The following is a 17,073-nucleotide window of genomic DNA, read 5'->3' as shown; positions in this document are numbered from 1 at the left end:
GGTCTTTAACATCCCTAATCACACATCTGTGGATCCTGCGGGAGCAGGAAGGAGATAGACCACAGATGGTGGCCAAACTCTTGTGCTCCCCCTGAGGAGTCTTTCCGTAGGCCAGAATTTTAAAATCTATGCAGATTTCAGTGTTCCTTTTGGCAAATACTTATGGTATTTTTTGCTACAGTCCATGCCATTCTCTTTGTGTGTATATGCACTTTCTGCACAAGCATAAAAACCCTGTGACTCAGTACCTTTTTGATTAAGGGTTATTCTGAGAAGCAGCTTGATTGTATCATCAGTAATGATAAAATAACCTGACAGAAGAGTTCAGAAATTTCATTGTAATAATCTCTTTTTCTTCCTAAAACCAGAAACCCCACACAGTCAAGGACATTAGGTTTGGACTGCATATTCTCTGAAGAATGGCAGGGTCAGACAGAACAGAGCAACGTGTCTAAAACTGTTACGATTTGCCTTCAGTAAAGAGCAAGCCTGTTTGCTAAATATCTGTTTTGAGTTACGTAAATCTGTTTGTTAATATGAATTCAGCCACACAAATATCTGTTGCTCATAGCATCTTCTTTATGATAAGGAAACTATATATGGTATGTTTCTGTCTCTTTATATAAGACTGGAAAGTGGTTTAACGTGAGTATGTCTGCACATAGGTGCTGAATCAAAAAGTTTAAAACTATCCGTGTGTTACGCTATAGCTTAAAATGAGAAAGAAAAGTGGAGCACTATTCCTCCCCGCCTTTTTTTAAGAAAGCATCTGTGGTCTTAGGTCACCTTGAGGCAAATTGCTTGAAACCAGTCTTTAGCGGTACTAAATGTTTGAGATAACTATAGATTGAATTAATTACTGTATCTCCCAAGCATCTTAGTTGTTTAAAACATGAAGGAAAAAAAAAAAACCACCAAAAAACTCAAACCTGTTTGAGGTGTGTGAAAAACAGTGAAAGAAAAGAAATTAATGAGAATTATATGCATCTTCATGGTACAAGGCAGCTTACAGCACTGTCACCTTTCTAACAACTAGATTGAAAGCAAGGAGTGAAGTGGCATAAAAAAGAGATTTCAGTCAGTGTCATAGTTACTGAGAATTCATCATTTAGTGCTTGAATAGTTTGGAGGAAAAAAAAAGAAATGATAGTGTAACAGTGTAGCCATATGCCCAGCTCATTGAACAACTGTAGTTTTAGTTAGGCATCAAAAAGCAGGACTTAGAAAAGTACTAAAGTATGTGCTTAGCACTAAGGTTGTGCTTTCTGAATGTGAGTGATTCCTTGACTGAGGAATTGATGTAAGTGCTTTCCTCTTGGACTTAGACATTGTCAGGCAAGTGGTCATTTATGCAGAATCCAAGTCAGGGCAGTGGCTTACTTTTCACAGAGAAAATAACAAGTAACTGAACTCATTTTATGGCTTTTTAACGAGTGAAAAATAAAATTACTGCCATCTGTGTAGCCACTTATGGTGGGTTGGGATCTAGGCTGGCTGTAGGCAACTTGGTTGGAGCCAGAGCCCTCAGCAGCACCAAGTGATGCTCAGACAAATAAAATTAAAATATAGTGTGGTTGGTCCTTTTTGATGTGCTAGCCCAGGTCAGCTTTGCTTATCTGAATATCAGTATGTGATACAAGAAACAGGACAAATTTGCAGGTGTAAACAAACACTTACTGTCTTCTCTGTGTGGCTTATTAATGTGTTAAACAGTTCACCTAGGACACAGTTTCTTTTACAGCTAGTGCCTGAAGAATTTAACCATTTTAAGAGCTGCTCAGCTGAGAATGGAAGCGTAGAGACAACATGTCAAAGTGGTAAATCTGGCACTAGTGATGAATAGGAAAATAAATCTTTTGGGTATAATTTTTATGACTTCAGAGCAAATGTCTGTAATAGCTAGTCAATCTAGCACTTAGTGTTTATGAAAACATTTAGTCCTATAAATAGGAAAATTCTATTAGGTCATTTACTTCCCTTCACTTCTACTTTGTACAATATGCTCATTTGGCAAGCTGCCCCTTGGTGATTCACTTTAATAAAAACTTACACTTCAGATTGCTTTTCAAGCTTTTGCTAATTAACCTCTTGTGTGAGAATGTAAGAATTATTCCACGTTTACCTAATGGGAAATTGAGATACACCCAGTGCTTTGGACTTCCTTGTTCGTTAAAGCTGTACTTAGACCCCTAGACCATACCTATTTTGACATGCTATGGAAAGTCAGCAATCAGCTTGCTCACTGCCATTGATTTTACAGTTAGAAAACTGGGAAGCTGTTGCTGGAGTGAGGAACTGGGCACTACTTCCCTTCTTAGCAATGGAACAGAAAATTTCTGTAGAGATGATAATTAAACTCTGATTAGATAATGAGTTGCTCTGAAACTGAAAAAGAACCATAATCTTTCAAGACAGTAGAAATAAGGAATGCTCTGCTATAAACATATGTTATATTGCATGTAAGTTGAGGAGGAAATAAGAGTATAGATCTTCTTGATCAATATTTAGTGTATACAGAGACTATGGGCATAGAATGGCTCATAGCCTGTAATTATTTTTCTAATGCCTTTTGAACTTTGTGGGACTTTCTGTACTCTCTTTGCTCCCAAGATGTTGCCCCTGAAACATAAACTCTACAATTCAAGTCTTTCAGAAAAATTACGAAATTAAGATTTCTGGGTTTCATTTTGTTTTCTGATACTTTTCTGTCAATTTAACAAAAATTAAAATATTTTATGAAAATGATGAAAATTAGATTTGCATATAGAAATTCTTGCACTCTTAAAGTTTAGCATGAACTAGGAATTAAAATCCAAGGATATGTGTTATACTAGAACACTAAGCAATTAATGCTGATTAAGTATCATGTTGCAACTTCCTTGCACCTTTGAATTTGCAACAGATTTTATGGATCATTAGTATATAGGGTTTGGGGGGGGGCTTATGACTTTTAAATATAGAGGAAAAGTTTTCTTTTGGGTTCTACTTTAAAATTGATTTTTCCTTTCTTTGATATTTTTCTTAAAAAACACTTAAGCTTTCAAAGAAGAAACTGCGGTGTTTTCTATCATATTTAACAAAGCATCTATTTTCTAGTGGTCCCCAACCATAGATAATATCCATGCCAAAAGTTAAGTATAATGTTGAGGAAAAAGTATTTGTATAAAAAAATGTTTTTAGTCTTACACAACGGTTTTCACTTCACATATGCTTTTTTTTGCATTTTTAATGTAAAAAACATTCTGTGTAAATTATTGCTATGTTTTAAATTCTGAGCATGTACTAAACAACAGAAATACCTATTTCAGTAGCCCATAGTTAATCACCTCTGTAGTAGCACAAAGACAATCTAAGATAAAGCCTGCATTTTTGTCAGAATCTTGGGGTGGGGAAATAATAGTCTGATATGAAAAGCTTTTCTATATAAGAATAGAAAGTTTTGGTAGGGAGATTTGATAGAAAGTGGGGGGTTTTGTTTGTTTTCTTTAAGAAAAAAAGTGTAGAAATAATCTGTTTCCAAATGGTTTCCATCCATATGTGACAGCTAGCTTAATTTCATGGAAGTAAAACAATGAAAACAGGTCAGTGTTTTAACATGGTTCTTTAGAGAAATACAGATTAATTTTGTATATAACTTCCACTTCTGTAACATGTTTTTCTCTGCTCCTCTCTATGTAGCTATGCTGCCCTGATAGCCGACTGGCCCGTGGTGGTCCTGGGCATGTGTACTGTGTTAATAGTGGTGTGTGCACTGGTTGGAATATTAGTTCCAGATCTTCCAGATTTCTCTGATCCATTGCTGGTAGGTAAACATTAATCAATTGCACTGTCAAATAAGTATTTTTGGTTTGCTGTTTTTTCAGTGATACCAGTAAACAGCAGATACAAGTACAGCAATTGATACATTCCTCTTAAATTGAGATCTGCCCAGAGGAGAAAACGGACTGTTAAAATGCCTGAAAAGGTTCACTGTACTATAAATCTGTTTGGGAATCAATTTCTAGAGTTCCAACTGGTAGTAAGCTTGCAGAAGCAAGTTCTGTCTAATGAATCCATGAAAGAAATGAGGTGTTAAAGAGCCTTGTAATTCACCTAATTTTTAAAAAAAAAAATTGTATTAAATCTTGACATTGGAGCAGCTAACGGTGATAGAAAGATGCATTTGCCATCAGAGAGTGTTATCCACTAGTTTAAATTCCTTCTGCATTTTGCTATTGAAAGCTCATATGTCCTTCAACAGAACTGCTGCACATTGAACAATGTAAATTCATCCCAGTTTTAGATGTACAGCACAGTACAACACAGACCATACGTTCTAAATCAGGTTTCAAAGAGTGAGGGCCAGGATCTGTTAAAGGAAAGGGAATTCTAAGTGCCTTCTGGGGATGAAATGATATCCATATTGAAAGACTGAAAATAATTTTTATCAGATTCTATTAAATACTGTGCTCATTTCTTACTTTTCATGAGCTGTCTTACCCATGAGTAGCTTTCAGGACTTCCATTAAAAAATTGTATTTAATTATTATCCTCAAATAAAAATATACAGTTCCTATAAGTTATTGTTATTTATAGTAGCGTATATCTGTACATATCCATATGTAATGGATATTTCTTGAAAACAGCCAGGTTATTAAAGTTGTTTCAAAGTCACTTTCAAAATTATTTAAAGATTTGCCTTATTCTTGGAGAAATAGAGAAGAATATACTTGAGTGTTTTTAATCAGTAAAGAGTGGTAATTGAGATATGGAAGAGGACTTTGTAGAATGCCCTTGCTCTGAAAACTAAGTGCTGAACATTTGATAGACTAAATCATCATCACTTCTCAGGGAGAGAAGTAGTACGTGCAAGAATTCTTAATCCCTTGTCACTCTGTACAGTTGGTCATTATTTTGTCTGACCTGTCATAAAGCATTTTACCTTTAAAAGTAGATGCCTGGAGTAACTATGCTTCATAATGAAAACTATCCATCACTTTGATCATGTTTCCACTTTCCTGTTTGAGCTAAAGAATGAAAAGTATTAATGGAATTTTGTGATGCTCTGCTCTCAGGGTTTTGAACCAAGAGGGACAGCCATAGGACAGAGATTGGTCACATGGAACAATATGGTGAAAAACACAGGGTACAAGGCAACACTTGCAAACTATCCTTTCAAATATGCAGATGAGCAAGCTAAAAGGTAAGAATTTGTGTTAAAAATGCATTTTATTGGGGTTTTTTTGTATGTACATGGTGCTTGCCCCAGTACCCTCTGAAGTTAATATATATACTGCCACTGATTTCGATATACGTTGAATCTGATCATGTACAATTCTCGAGGCTTTTCACATGGAACTAGATGTTTCCCATCGCAAGGTCTTTAAAGTGTATAATTTTAGTTTTCTCTTTGAATTATGGATATTTTCAATGCTGGTGTCAACGTCATTTCCTTTTGAAGTCTCTAATTTAAACAAAAAAAATCAATGAATATTTCAGGTTTTGTATACCAAAGTCACATTGGTAAAAATGTGTTTTCTCATAAGTAAGAGCTATTAAGATGTGTGACTTGTTTAGATGCTCCTTTTATTAACAAACTCTTTGCTAAGGTAAGGTAAAACTATTTGTTCTGGTTTAGTCATCAAGATGACAGATGGTCAGATGATCACTATGAAAGAGAGAAGAGGCAAGCAGACTGGAACTTCCACAAGGATACCTTTTTCTGCGATATTCCAAGTAAGTGGAGAAATGATGTAAGAAAGGCTAAAAACTTTTGCTAGTTGAACGATCTCTGAGCTCTTCTGTATATTGTATGCCTTGTTAGGAAAACATTTTTTGCTTAGTATATTCACAATAAGCATCATCTTTCTGTGTGCAGAAGTCTTTGAAGAAATTGGGCTGAAATGTTGTGTTCTATTGGTTCTTCCTAGGAAGCAACTGTATTTACTTAAAGTGCTTCCTTTAAGTGGTTCCATTTCCTGTAAAGATTTTTATTAGTTATTGGTAATGCTGATCATTGTAAAAGCAGTAGCACTTAATTCACACTGAGGAAGAAGTTGTGTTTTCTCTGTGCCATTAACTTAACTGTAAAAAACTAAATGAAAATACTTTTTCTGTATATGTCCTAAAACACATCCACAGGTCATATCTTGTACAGAATCTAGGGGTTTGTTTAGGAAAAAAAAACCCAACACAAAAAAACCCCAAACAAAACACCCCCCTCAAAGAAACAAAAATACCCCCACACACCTCTTAAAGTACTGAAGGCTTATGAAGCTGTCTAAGTTAAACTAGAGGACAAAAAAGACAAAGAAGTCTTTATTGACTTTTTACAAGGCGTACTGCAAAACTTTGATAAGTTCTGTTCTGGCAGAGAGCATGCATTAGCAGATATAGATCTTGCCTTTATTCATATAATGACCTGGGCTCTTTTGCAGCTACTTCAATATGTGAGGACTGATAACAGAGCACAAAAACATAATTGTGAAATTATTTGTTTATATTACTGGATCTGAGAGAGCAATGACCAGTAAAAACCAGGGTGAAAAACAGATTTATGGTATTTTTTTTTCGATTACAGTATGGTCTTGCATCTAAGTGAGAGGATGTGAGCAGAAACAAATTAGGCTGATCAGATCTTGTGTAAGGAAGAGGAAATGTATGCGAAAGTCTAGTGAGCATGAACTGCAACTTGAAGCAGAATTAACTCCTCTTATCCTGCCCGCTGTTTCTGTATAGTCTCACTCTGATTCTTTCCACTACTGTTTCTGTGTAGTCTCAGTTGTGACAGTCATGAAGGAATTACGCTTCTATGGGAAAGTTTGCCAGTCCATTATGTAAAGAAAACAGTTGATTTCCTCCTGACCCATTTTTGTCATTTATGGTATCTTTCTTTGTCTGCTCCAGGATCTGCAGATTTCAATTTCCTTGATCCTAAAGCATGGTCAGAGATCGTAAAGCACTACCCCTGAGTCTTTCCATTACAGCCTTGTGAAAAGCAAAATCTGCACATTCAGAGCAGCGGGAAAAATTCAGCCTTTTGGTTTTTGGAATATTGTCATTAACATGATGTTTCTTAACCCAAAGTACCATGTTGTGTTATGCAGTACCGTATATTTGTGTTGGTATATATGTTTCCCTTGTTAGCTATGCATAAAGATCTTGCTGCCACTAAGTAATTATTTCCTTTCCTAAAAGCTGTCTTCTAATAAATGTGATTTAATTTGTAATTTAAGCTGTATGTATCTAAACTGTAGAATTCTTTAAAATGGCCTGAAGGATATCACAACAATTTCCACTGCAGTCATTTGCTTCTAAAGCAAAAACATTCTTGTAGAAACAGCTTTATAATTATTATTTATATTCCCAAATGACTTACTAAATCAGCCTTTGATTACTATTATCTGTGTACTGCCATTATGCTGTGCCAAGAATTTCATAGTTTGCTGATTAGATCTTTTGATTTGTATTTGTTTGTCATATTTCAGAAGATAGTTTGCTTGAATAGAAGTCTGTAGAGCTTCTAAGTGGTATATAGTATTGAAGATGCCGTATTTACTATAAGCGCTTTGAGGAAACTGAAACTTTCACGTGGACTGAGTCTTACAGATAAATAGCTCATCTTGAAAAGGAGGTGGATTCCCGTGACCTGACAAAGATCTCATCTGTGTCATTTGAATGGTGGGATTTTGCCTCAGTCTTTGATACCAGACACACCCAAACAATCTATAAAACCCCCCTGCTGTAATTTCAGGTGATCGCTATTCACGAGTGGTGTTTACATCAACAGAAGGAGAGAATTTATGGAATTTGAATGCAATTAAGTCAATGTGCAATGTAGATAACTTGAGGGTAAGTATTTAATTTGTTTAACTTGCAGATATGAAGCATGTATTTGAAACTTTGTTTTGCTGCCCATTGCCATCCAGTAGCATATGAGAAGACTTTACATTGTTCATATTCTTTTTGAATAGTCAGTGAGCATGCAGATGAAGTTAAAAAACAACTTTCAATTGTAAATCGGAATATTTAGGGGAATTTATTTGGTTTTGCTACTAATATGATCCAGAATGGGGTGGAGGAGGGTTGCTTCAGAAGTTTCTTTGCAGAAAGCACTATCTTAACTTCTGCTGTGTGTTTACTCTTAGAATATTATTCCATGGATTTTTGTTCTTGTTTCCCAGAAAATAATTGATTTTTCTTGCTTTTTCACCTTCAGGTGAACTAGCTGCATCCTCATAGCTTGTGCAGTTTTCTCTGACACCCAGTGGGTCACTCAGATGATTTTTTTTTTTATTTGTTTGTTTTTTTTAAAAAAAAGCTAAAAGAGAATAGGTTGGCCGATGGACATCAAAGGAACATACAGTAGCTAGAAATATAGCCCAATTAATTAGATGTGGATAGTGATACTTTCAGAGTAACACTAGTTTTCTCTTTAAAACTGAGATAATGAAAGAGGACGTTTCGGCCTTGTCTGTCCAGCCCTGTTGTAATTTTTCTTGGCTTTCCTTGTACTCAGTACTTTGCGTAGTCAAAATTACCATTGTAATATCCAGCTTCAGAGGCTACCATAGCTTCTTTTACATGTTTTAGAAGATAATTTAGTGCACTGATTGAAATCAATGTCTGGTTTCAACTAATGGAATTTAACTGACAAAGGCTAAAATAAAATAAGCATTCAGATGGTACATTTATAAAATAGAAGCTTGTCACTTGCTGGAGTGAAGTCCTTTGAACTGCTGAGTAACCATAAATTCTTGTGTGCTAGTTGACTTTGGAAATAAAGCAATATGTTTTTCTTCTATTAATAATGATCTATTTATTTTCAATTTTTTCTCCTCCAAAACAAAAATAATCATAAACAATTAACTTCATATTATACCACATTTATTTCATGAGGGATACTTTCATTATTAGATTTATTTATCATTGCCTTTTAGACAACTGTATTAATTTAGTGAATTCCCAAACTGTTTTCCCTAACAGCTGGCATTTGCTTGCTGAAAATGTTGAGCTGTAGTGAAACACTGTATAATGAATGTCCCTTGGCAGTCTGCTGACAGGCATTTTGTCCAGGTTGGCCTCTGTTGGTGTAAGTGGGTTTTGTCCTCACATGCTCATGAAATGTTCCCTATTTCCCCATCAGAGATTATTGCACAGACAGGATGGCTCATGTGATTACCCTTTATCTGTTTCAATCAGAATGAGCCAGGTGAGCAAAGTACGGTATTTAAACTAACACAGCTCAGTTTTGAATGAACTGAGCTAGGGAGTAATTGTATCGCCATTTCAATCAGGAGATACAGTGGAGAATAATCTTTTACAAGGGTAAAAACTGAGTTAGGGAGGAGATGCTAATCTGTGCATTTAACTGTAGAAGTTTAGTCACATAGACGGCTGATGCAGGTAAATCCCAGGTAGTATAGATCATTGCAAAGCAGTGCGGTCTGAATTAAAAAAAATAGTATTTCTGTGTAACAGAATAAAGACAGTGAATTACTTCTGAAGAATAATCTTTGTAATGGTTGCATTACTCGTGAGGAATTTTTCTTTTTTTCCTCCCTATATGCACAATTTGATGATAATGTATTTCAAATACTGCTTGACTTTCTGAGGGAAGGATGAAACTACTTCAAAAAAAACAAGCACCACACATCTTGTATCCATAAAAATAGCTCTTTCCTTGAAGTAAGAACACTTCAGAAAATTAAATGTTTGTTACTTCAGCTACACCCGCAGTTGTGTAGATATTTATAGAGAATATTGCTGCAGATAAAGTTTCTATGGATCTTTTTTGTAATTTAGGTATTTACTTAAGAATATAGTAATGAAACATCTCAGCTCAGCAGAACCACAGTGCATCATGATAGCAGCGTTGATTTTTAGCTAGTTAGTAGACAAAACAAATTTATATGGTTTTGCAATTATTGCTGGTCTATGTATGTAAATTTATAATAAAAATTAGATACTGAGGGCACAGAAACGGACAAAGCTTTTTTCATTAATTTTTTTTAAAAATGCTTGTTACTTACCAATAACATGTTTAAACGATTTTAACACTTTCTAACAATTTCTAAGCACTTCTGATGCTTTTTAGAACTCATGAAGTGCTGCAACATGCCACACCTCTGAATGTGAAGTTCTGCTAGCAGCCAGTCCCTAGAGAGGATGCTGACTTGCACTGCAGCTATGGGAAGAAATTGATGACTTCGGTGGCCTTCTGGTTTTACAGACTCTCTTCTGGCTGTAGTTATTTTTGTTGTTGAATTCATGCTTGTCTAGGGCCACAATTCTGTTGAAATAAGTGGCAAAGCTTTCTGTATTCAAAGACAGGAAAATCAGATGCTAATTTCTGGAAATGCAAACCTTAGAATTTATGTATTTTTCTGATGATAAGCAGGATTTCAGCACCAACTAATATTTACTTTAGTATGAACTAACAATATATCCCCTATGTGTTAATTGTATTCCCATCTGCTTGTAACTACTTTAACTACATGTTTTACTGACACTTAGGGGCTCCATCCTGCAGCTGCTCAGCATATGGTAGTCCTATGATCTTCATGGAAACTTTATATACAAAATAGCTATAGGAGGTGTTCTAATTTTTTACTACTTGAATAAGAGCAGCCCTTTTTTTCACCTGTTAATCGCAGAATGTTTTCCCTATAAACTGTAAACAGTTATTTTATAAACTTCAAAGACTGTAAATGATCTCCTCAGACTGATTCTCCAAAACTGTGTATTTGTGATTCTCTTGTCACTGCGTAGATCCATTTGGGCAGATCTGCCCACAGATCCAGCATGTGCGCAGGTTGCACAGCTTAGTTTCCTTGTTCCAAAATAAATGAAAATACTGCCAATGGCAAGACCAAGTCTGGCAACAGCTAAGTGGCCTTTTCAGTTAATTTGGATCACCAACAAAGCCCAATGCTACAATATGTTAACATTTTACATAATATTTTAACGAGCTATCCAGAGCTAAATTTTGTATTTTAATTTCTCATTTCCAGCTGCCAGCTCATGTTACTTTATCTTTGGCAATAGTTACTTTACCAGTGAATGTTTATGGCCTGCAGCAAGTGTTGAAGAACAGCATATAAACCTCATTGTCCCATCTTGAACTTGAATACATAGAGAAGACAATACAATCCTTTCCTCCCAATTTGTCTATTATATCCTCATAGAATTAACCTGGAGATGTGCCATGAAAAATACAGATATGCTATTCCAGTACTTCCTTTTATTTAGTAGGTTGTTCAGTTTTTCCTGAGTTTGCATATGTGAGTGTTTGTATCTGGAAACAATCAAATGTGAATTATCCTGGTTTTTTGGAATGCCAGTTTGTTATTGTTCAGAAACTGGTTGACAAACTTAAGTTCATATTAAAGCCTTTATAACTGCCATGAGAATCCCCAAGTGCAGTTTTTTGTCTGCATTATAAAGGATCGCTAATAATAAACCTGTGCTAAAACTTTTTGCTTAAAAAAAAAAAGAAGCAGCAAAGTGGTATATTTCAGATCACCTAAATTTAAAACATACATGGATAATAGTTTCAAGGCCCATTCCTCTAAACTCTTAAGCACATGGCTTTATTAATGTGACTATATTAATATGTGTTCATTCTATGTAACTTAAGACTGAAATTTTACCTATACCTAACTATTTGAAGGATTAATTCTAATTTGTCACACACAACAAGCCAGGAGTTCTGGCTTTTAAGACTTATATTCCCTGTGCCCTATAAAGACTGAGTTTTCCCAGCTTGGGAAGATTTCCCTCAGCTAACCTTGTTACTTAAGAGTTTCAGTTCTATTTTATAGATACTTTCAGTTTTGCATAGAAGTGCCTTATGGTGATTTAGCTAAGTCGTGCTCTTACTGGCTTCAACTAAATCTGGAATATTCTTGAAGTGAAAGAAGAGTATCCACATAGGGATTAACACTCATTTAGCTAAGGAGAGTCCTTTACCAGAATGTTAAAATTGCTATCATTTTTGTAAAGCTCTGGTAGGAGTTCCGAGGCTTTGGGCTGTCACTTGAGCTGACAACAGCAGTCCTCCCCCACGACCCTGCTCTGTGCCCTGCCTGCACTTGCCACTGGCGCCTGTTTGTCCCCGTGACTTCTCTGGCCTTGCTGCTGCTGCATCTTCCTCCACTCCTGAGTCAACTCTTGGGACTTTGTCCCAGGGTGGGTGCAGCATTCAGAGGCATGACTGTTGTCTCTGTGCAGCAGGGCTTATTTTGGGGTGCTTCATGCCACAGTGCAATTATCTTGTGCTTGTGGCTTGGAAATCCTGCATGACTTGGGGACGCACAGTGCCTGGGTGGCAGGCTGACCCGGTTAGGGGAAACGTCTCTCAGCTGCACAAGAGCTAAAAAAGACTCATAAAGTGAGGGTTGTAGAAGAGAGGTCAGATGATGAAGTCGTCATAAAGCTGTCACATCCTTTCTTTCTGGATGGTAAGTCCCTGCCTCTCCTAGGAACTTCAGTGTGTGATTCCATGCAGAATGAAACTTCTTTGATGTATGGCTGATTGTTTATTTCTGGGAGTATAGCATGATATAATAGAAGAGAGTTAATAGTCCTCAGTCGGGTGTGTGGGGGAGCCACCTCAGTGCATCTTCAAACAATAGAATTACAATATTCTTAACACTTCTGCCAATTTTATGCTGCTGTGACACGTCAGTATACTGAGTTACTGCTGGTTTAGTCTGCTGCATGTAAGAGGATACTGATCAAAAGCAATGCCTGTGGAAATAAGAATGTAAAATGTTAACACAAAAGGACCGCAAGCTGAATTTTCATCACTTTGGGATTTTTCTTGTGGGTGAATGTTTCTAACAATTCAGACTATTACTTTAAACTGGATTTTTTTTGCCCTGCCTGTCTTTATACAGATCAGATCCCATTCCCAATTTGGCGATCTCTGCCAGAGAGCCACTGCTGCTTCGTGCTGTCCTAGCTGGACACTGGGCAACTATATTGCTATTCTAAACAACAGGTCATCGTGTCAAAAAATTGTAGAACGGGATGTCTCTCACACCCTAAAGCTGCTTCGCACATGTGCCAAATACTACTACAACGGAACCCTGGGGCCAGACTGCTGGGATATGAATGCCAAAAGGAAGGACCAACTCAAGTGTACAAATGTGCCTCGCAAATGTACCAAGTACAACGCTGTTTACCAGATCCTTCACTATCTAGTGGACAAGGATTTTCTAAGCCCAAAGACAGCTGACTATGTCTTACCAGCTTTAAAATACAGCATGCTCTTTTCTCCGACTGAGAAAGGGGAAAGCATGATGAGTATTTACCTAGATAACTTTGAGAACTGGAACGCTTCTGATGGTGTAACAACCGTCACAGGGATTGAGTTTGGAATAAAACATAGATTGTTTCAAGATTACTTGCTGATGGATACTGTGTATCCTGCCATAGCCATTGTAATTGTTTTATTAGTTATGTGTGTCTACACGAAGTCCATGTTTATCACGCTAATGACTATGTTTGCAATAATTAGTTCCTTGATTATTTCTTATTTTCTCTATAGGGTAGTATTTAATTTTGAGTTCTTTCCATTCATGAATCTCACGGCATTGATTATTCTTGTTGGGATTGGAGCAGATGATGCTTTTGTCTTATGTGATGTTTGGAACTACACAAAATTTGATAAACCTCATGCTGGAACCTCTGAGACAGTGAGCATCACATTGCAGCACGCTGCTCTTTCCATGTTTGTCACAAGTTTTACCACCGCTGCTGCCTTCTATGCTAATTATGTCAGCAATATCACAGCAATCAGGTGTTTTGGTGTTTATGCCGGCACTGCCATTTTGGTGAATTATGTTTTGATGGTTACATGGCTACCTGCCGTAGTTGTATTACATGAACGATACCTTCTCAATATATTCAGTTGCTTTAAGAAACCTCAGCAGAGGGTATACAACCACAAAAACTGCTGGACAGTGTTGTGCCAAATTTTCCACAAGATTATTTTTGCAGTTTCAGAAGCATCCAGGATATTTTTTGAAAAAGTTTTGCCATGCATTGTTATCAAATTTCGATATATTTGGCTTTTCTGGTTCCTTGCCTTAACAATTGGTGGAGCATATATCGTGTGTGTAAATCCAAAGATGAAATTGCCATCACTGGAGCTCTCCGAGTTTCAGGTATTTAGGTCTTCTCACCCATTTGAACGATACGATGCTGAATACAAAAAGCTTTTTATGTTTGAACGTGTCCACCATGGAGAAGAGCTCCACATGCCAATTACAGTAATCTGGGGTGTCACACCTGAGGATAATGGTGACCCTTTAAACCCTAAAAGTAAAGGAAAGTTGCAGCTAGATAGCAGTTTTAGTATTGCTAGCCCAGCTTCACAGGTTTGGATTTTACGTTTCTGTCAGAAGTTAAGAAATCAAACATTTTTCTATCAGACTGAAGAACAAGACTTCACAAGCTGCTTCATTGAAACATTTAAGCAGTGGATGGAAAACCAAGACTGCGATGAGCCATCTCTTTACCCCTGCTGCAGCCACTGGAGCTTTCCATACAAACAGGAAGTTTTTGAATTATGTATCAAGAGAGCTATAATGGAGCTAGAAAGAAGCACAGGGTACCATTTAGATAGTAAAACCCCAGGGCCTCGCTTTGACCTAAATGACACCATCAGGGCAGTGGTGTTGGAGTTCCAAAGCACCTATCTCTTCACGCTGGCTTATGAGAAAATGCATCAGTTCTACAAAGAGGTGGACTCATGGATTTCAAGTGAGCTTAGTTCTGCCCCTGAAGGTCTTAGCAATGGTTGGTTTGTGAGTAACCTCGAATTTTATGATCTTCAGGACAGCCTTTCTGATGGTACTCTGATTGCCATGGGTCTTTCAGTTGCTGTTGCATTTAGTGTAATGCTTCTTACAACTTGGAATATAATTATAAGCCTTTATGCAATAGTTTCAATAGCTGGAACTATTTTTGTCACTGTAGGTTCTCTGGTTCTTCTTGGATGGGAGCTAAATGTGTTAGAATCCGTCACTATTTCGGTGGCTGTTGGCTTATCTGTAGACTTTGCTGTTCATTATGGAGTGGCTTATCGCTTAGCCCCAGACCCTGACCGAGAGGGAAAAGTAATTTTTTCTTTAAGCCGTATGGGTTCTGCTATTGCAATGGCTGCATTGACTACGTTTGTAGCTGGAGCAATGATGATGCCCTCTACAGTGTTGGCATACACACAGCTTGGCACTTTTATGATGCTTATAATGTGCATTAGTTGGGCTTTTGCAACATTCTTCTTCCAGTGCATGTGCCGATGCCTTGGACCCCAGGGCACTTGTGGCCAGATCCCACTACCAAAAAAATTGCGGTGTAATGCCTTCTCTCAGAGCTTTTCAGGAGCCCAAGGAGGCAGAGGTCAAAATAAATCACATCCTGTTAGCAAATACCAGCTGGACTCCAGAAGTCAAAAACCAGAAATGGAGCATGAGCACTATGAGCTCGAGCCTCTGGCGTCACAAACTGGTATCTGTAACCCTGCAGAGAAAGTGACTTTCGAAGAAACTCATATCTGCTCAGAGCTCTTCAGCAGCAGGGCCCAAAACACATGTATGCCTATGCATTCAGCCTATAATAGTGAAGTGAGTAAGAGCATAAAAAATGTTGCTAGTTCAGCTATGCTACAGACATCTATTGACCAACACGCCATATGCCCCATTTTCTCTCAAAACAGGCAGTGTAGCTGTCCCGATGCATATAAGCAAGTGGCAGTGAAGTGGAGTCCACACTCGTGTCAACAGTTAAGTGACACCTTCTGTTACCAGTGTTCTCCTTCACCAGGAACCGTACAGATCCAAAGCTCTGTAGCTCCTATAAATGCTTTACAGCAAGCTGCCGAAGGTTATGTGCATCCAGTCCAGCATGTCCTCCACTGCAGTTGCCTTCAAGGAAGGCTCAAAAGAACGATGACACAGAACTCTCTGCCTAAAAATTTTTTCCTCCAGTCTGTACAACAGTTTCAGGCACATCAAAGAATAAATAGGACAGATTCACATGCTCATCAAAACCCAGAGGAAACTGTAAGAACTGTTCCAAAGGCGATGAGCTCCTCACAGTTTCTGTGCCGAAATGCAGGACCTCTAATAGTGCGTTGCTCTGAATGCGAGAACAGTGTATCAAATAACCAAAAGGGATTCTGTCAGCAGACAGACAAGTGTGATGAAAAGGGTGGTACAGAAGCGAACAGGGTTGAAAGCAGGAAAGCCTCTCTGTCAAAGCAGAAAAAGAAAGCTGAGAGCAAGACAGAGCCGTGTTCTTTGCAGAATGACCGGGTTTTGAAGGCTGACCAAAATGATAAAAAACATCTGCTGAGTAGGTCAGTGAGAGAGGCTCGCTACGAGGGTTGCCGTGAAAATTCACACTGTTGTAGCAAGGCTATCGCAGTGAAGTGCAATTCTGTTGACTGTCAAATGCCAAACATCGAAGCCAATGTGCCTCCTATGTTAATGCGCCCAGAACTTTCCAATGAAAGTTTGTTAATAAAAACACTATAATAAATCTTTAATTTGGCAATCCTGTGTTTTTCTTTTAGAAGTAAGTTTAAAACACTAAAAAGGAAAGTCCTGAATAAATATGAATTAGAATTTGCATTTTGGAATGAAAAATGTATTTTATAGAACATTAACATTTATACATTTCATAAAGCCATTACGTGTAGTAAAACCTGATGTTGTCCAGAATGTTTATTTGCTGTAACTGATAAGCTGAATTATGCTTAATTTAGGTTTTGTCCCAGGGCATTAGAGTTTCAATTCTCCTTATAAACCATCTCAAGAAATAAAGCGTTGGAAAGAAACTCTCCCTTTTCTGAAGCTAGGGCTTGTGAGATTGCCACATTTTCAGAGTACATCATTTACTTTTATTCCACTGCTGCCTTGGCAGGCCTGTGCGTACCTTGAAACAGCAGTGGGACTATAACTGTGTTCATTCAGGATTGTCTGAAAGCCCAGCTCTGCAGGGTAGCCTGTTTTGGGAATATTTTTAACTATTTATCCTAACAAAATCTAAAGAAAAGCTCTTGGAGTTCAACAGCACTTGCACCGC

General features: G+C 37.4%; 1 protein-coding gene across 2 annotated transcripts in view; it reads left to right on the top strand.

The window, feature by feature from the left end:
- The window catches only part of DISP1 (dispatched RND transporter family member 1), a 36,150-nt gene extending 19,627 nt beyond the window's left edge, over positions 1-16,523 (top strand). The window contains exons 1-6 of one of the 2 annotated variants that reach the window (XM_075707470.1): positions 1,791-1,817; positions 3,679-3,802; positions 5,055-5,182; positions 5,618-5,715; positions 7,733-7,830; positions 12,879-16,523. In XM_075707470.1, coding sequence (XP_075563585.1) covers positions 1,807-1,817; positions 3,679-3,802; positions 5,055-5,182; positions 5,618-5,715; positions 7,733-7,830; positions 12,879-16,523 — 4,104 coding nt within the window. In that variant the 5' untranslated portion in view covers positions 1,791-1,806. Of the gene's footprint in view, positions 1-1,790; positions 1,818-3,678; positions 3,803-5,054; positions 5,183-5,617; positions 5,716-7,732; positions 7,831-12,878 lie in introns of those variants that run through there. The other variant, XM_009481594.2, reaches the window with a different exon arrangement.
- The last annotated feature ends 550 nt before the right edge of the window (positions 16,524-17,073 follow it).

This window comes from Pelecanus crispus, chromosome 3 (genome assembly GCF_030463565.1).
Source record: "Pelecanus crispus isolate bPelCri1 chromosome 3, bPelCri1.pri, whole genome shotgun sequence".
NCBI lineage: Eukaryota > Metazoa > Chordata > Aves > Pelecaniformes > Pelecanidae > Pelecanus > Pelecanus crispus.
Note: the sequence above shows the minus strand (reverse complement) of the source record. Positions and strands in the feature narration are given on the sequence as shown.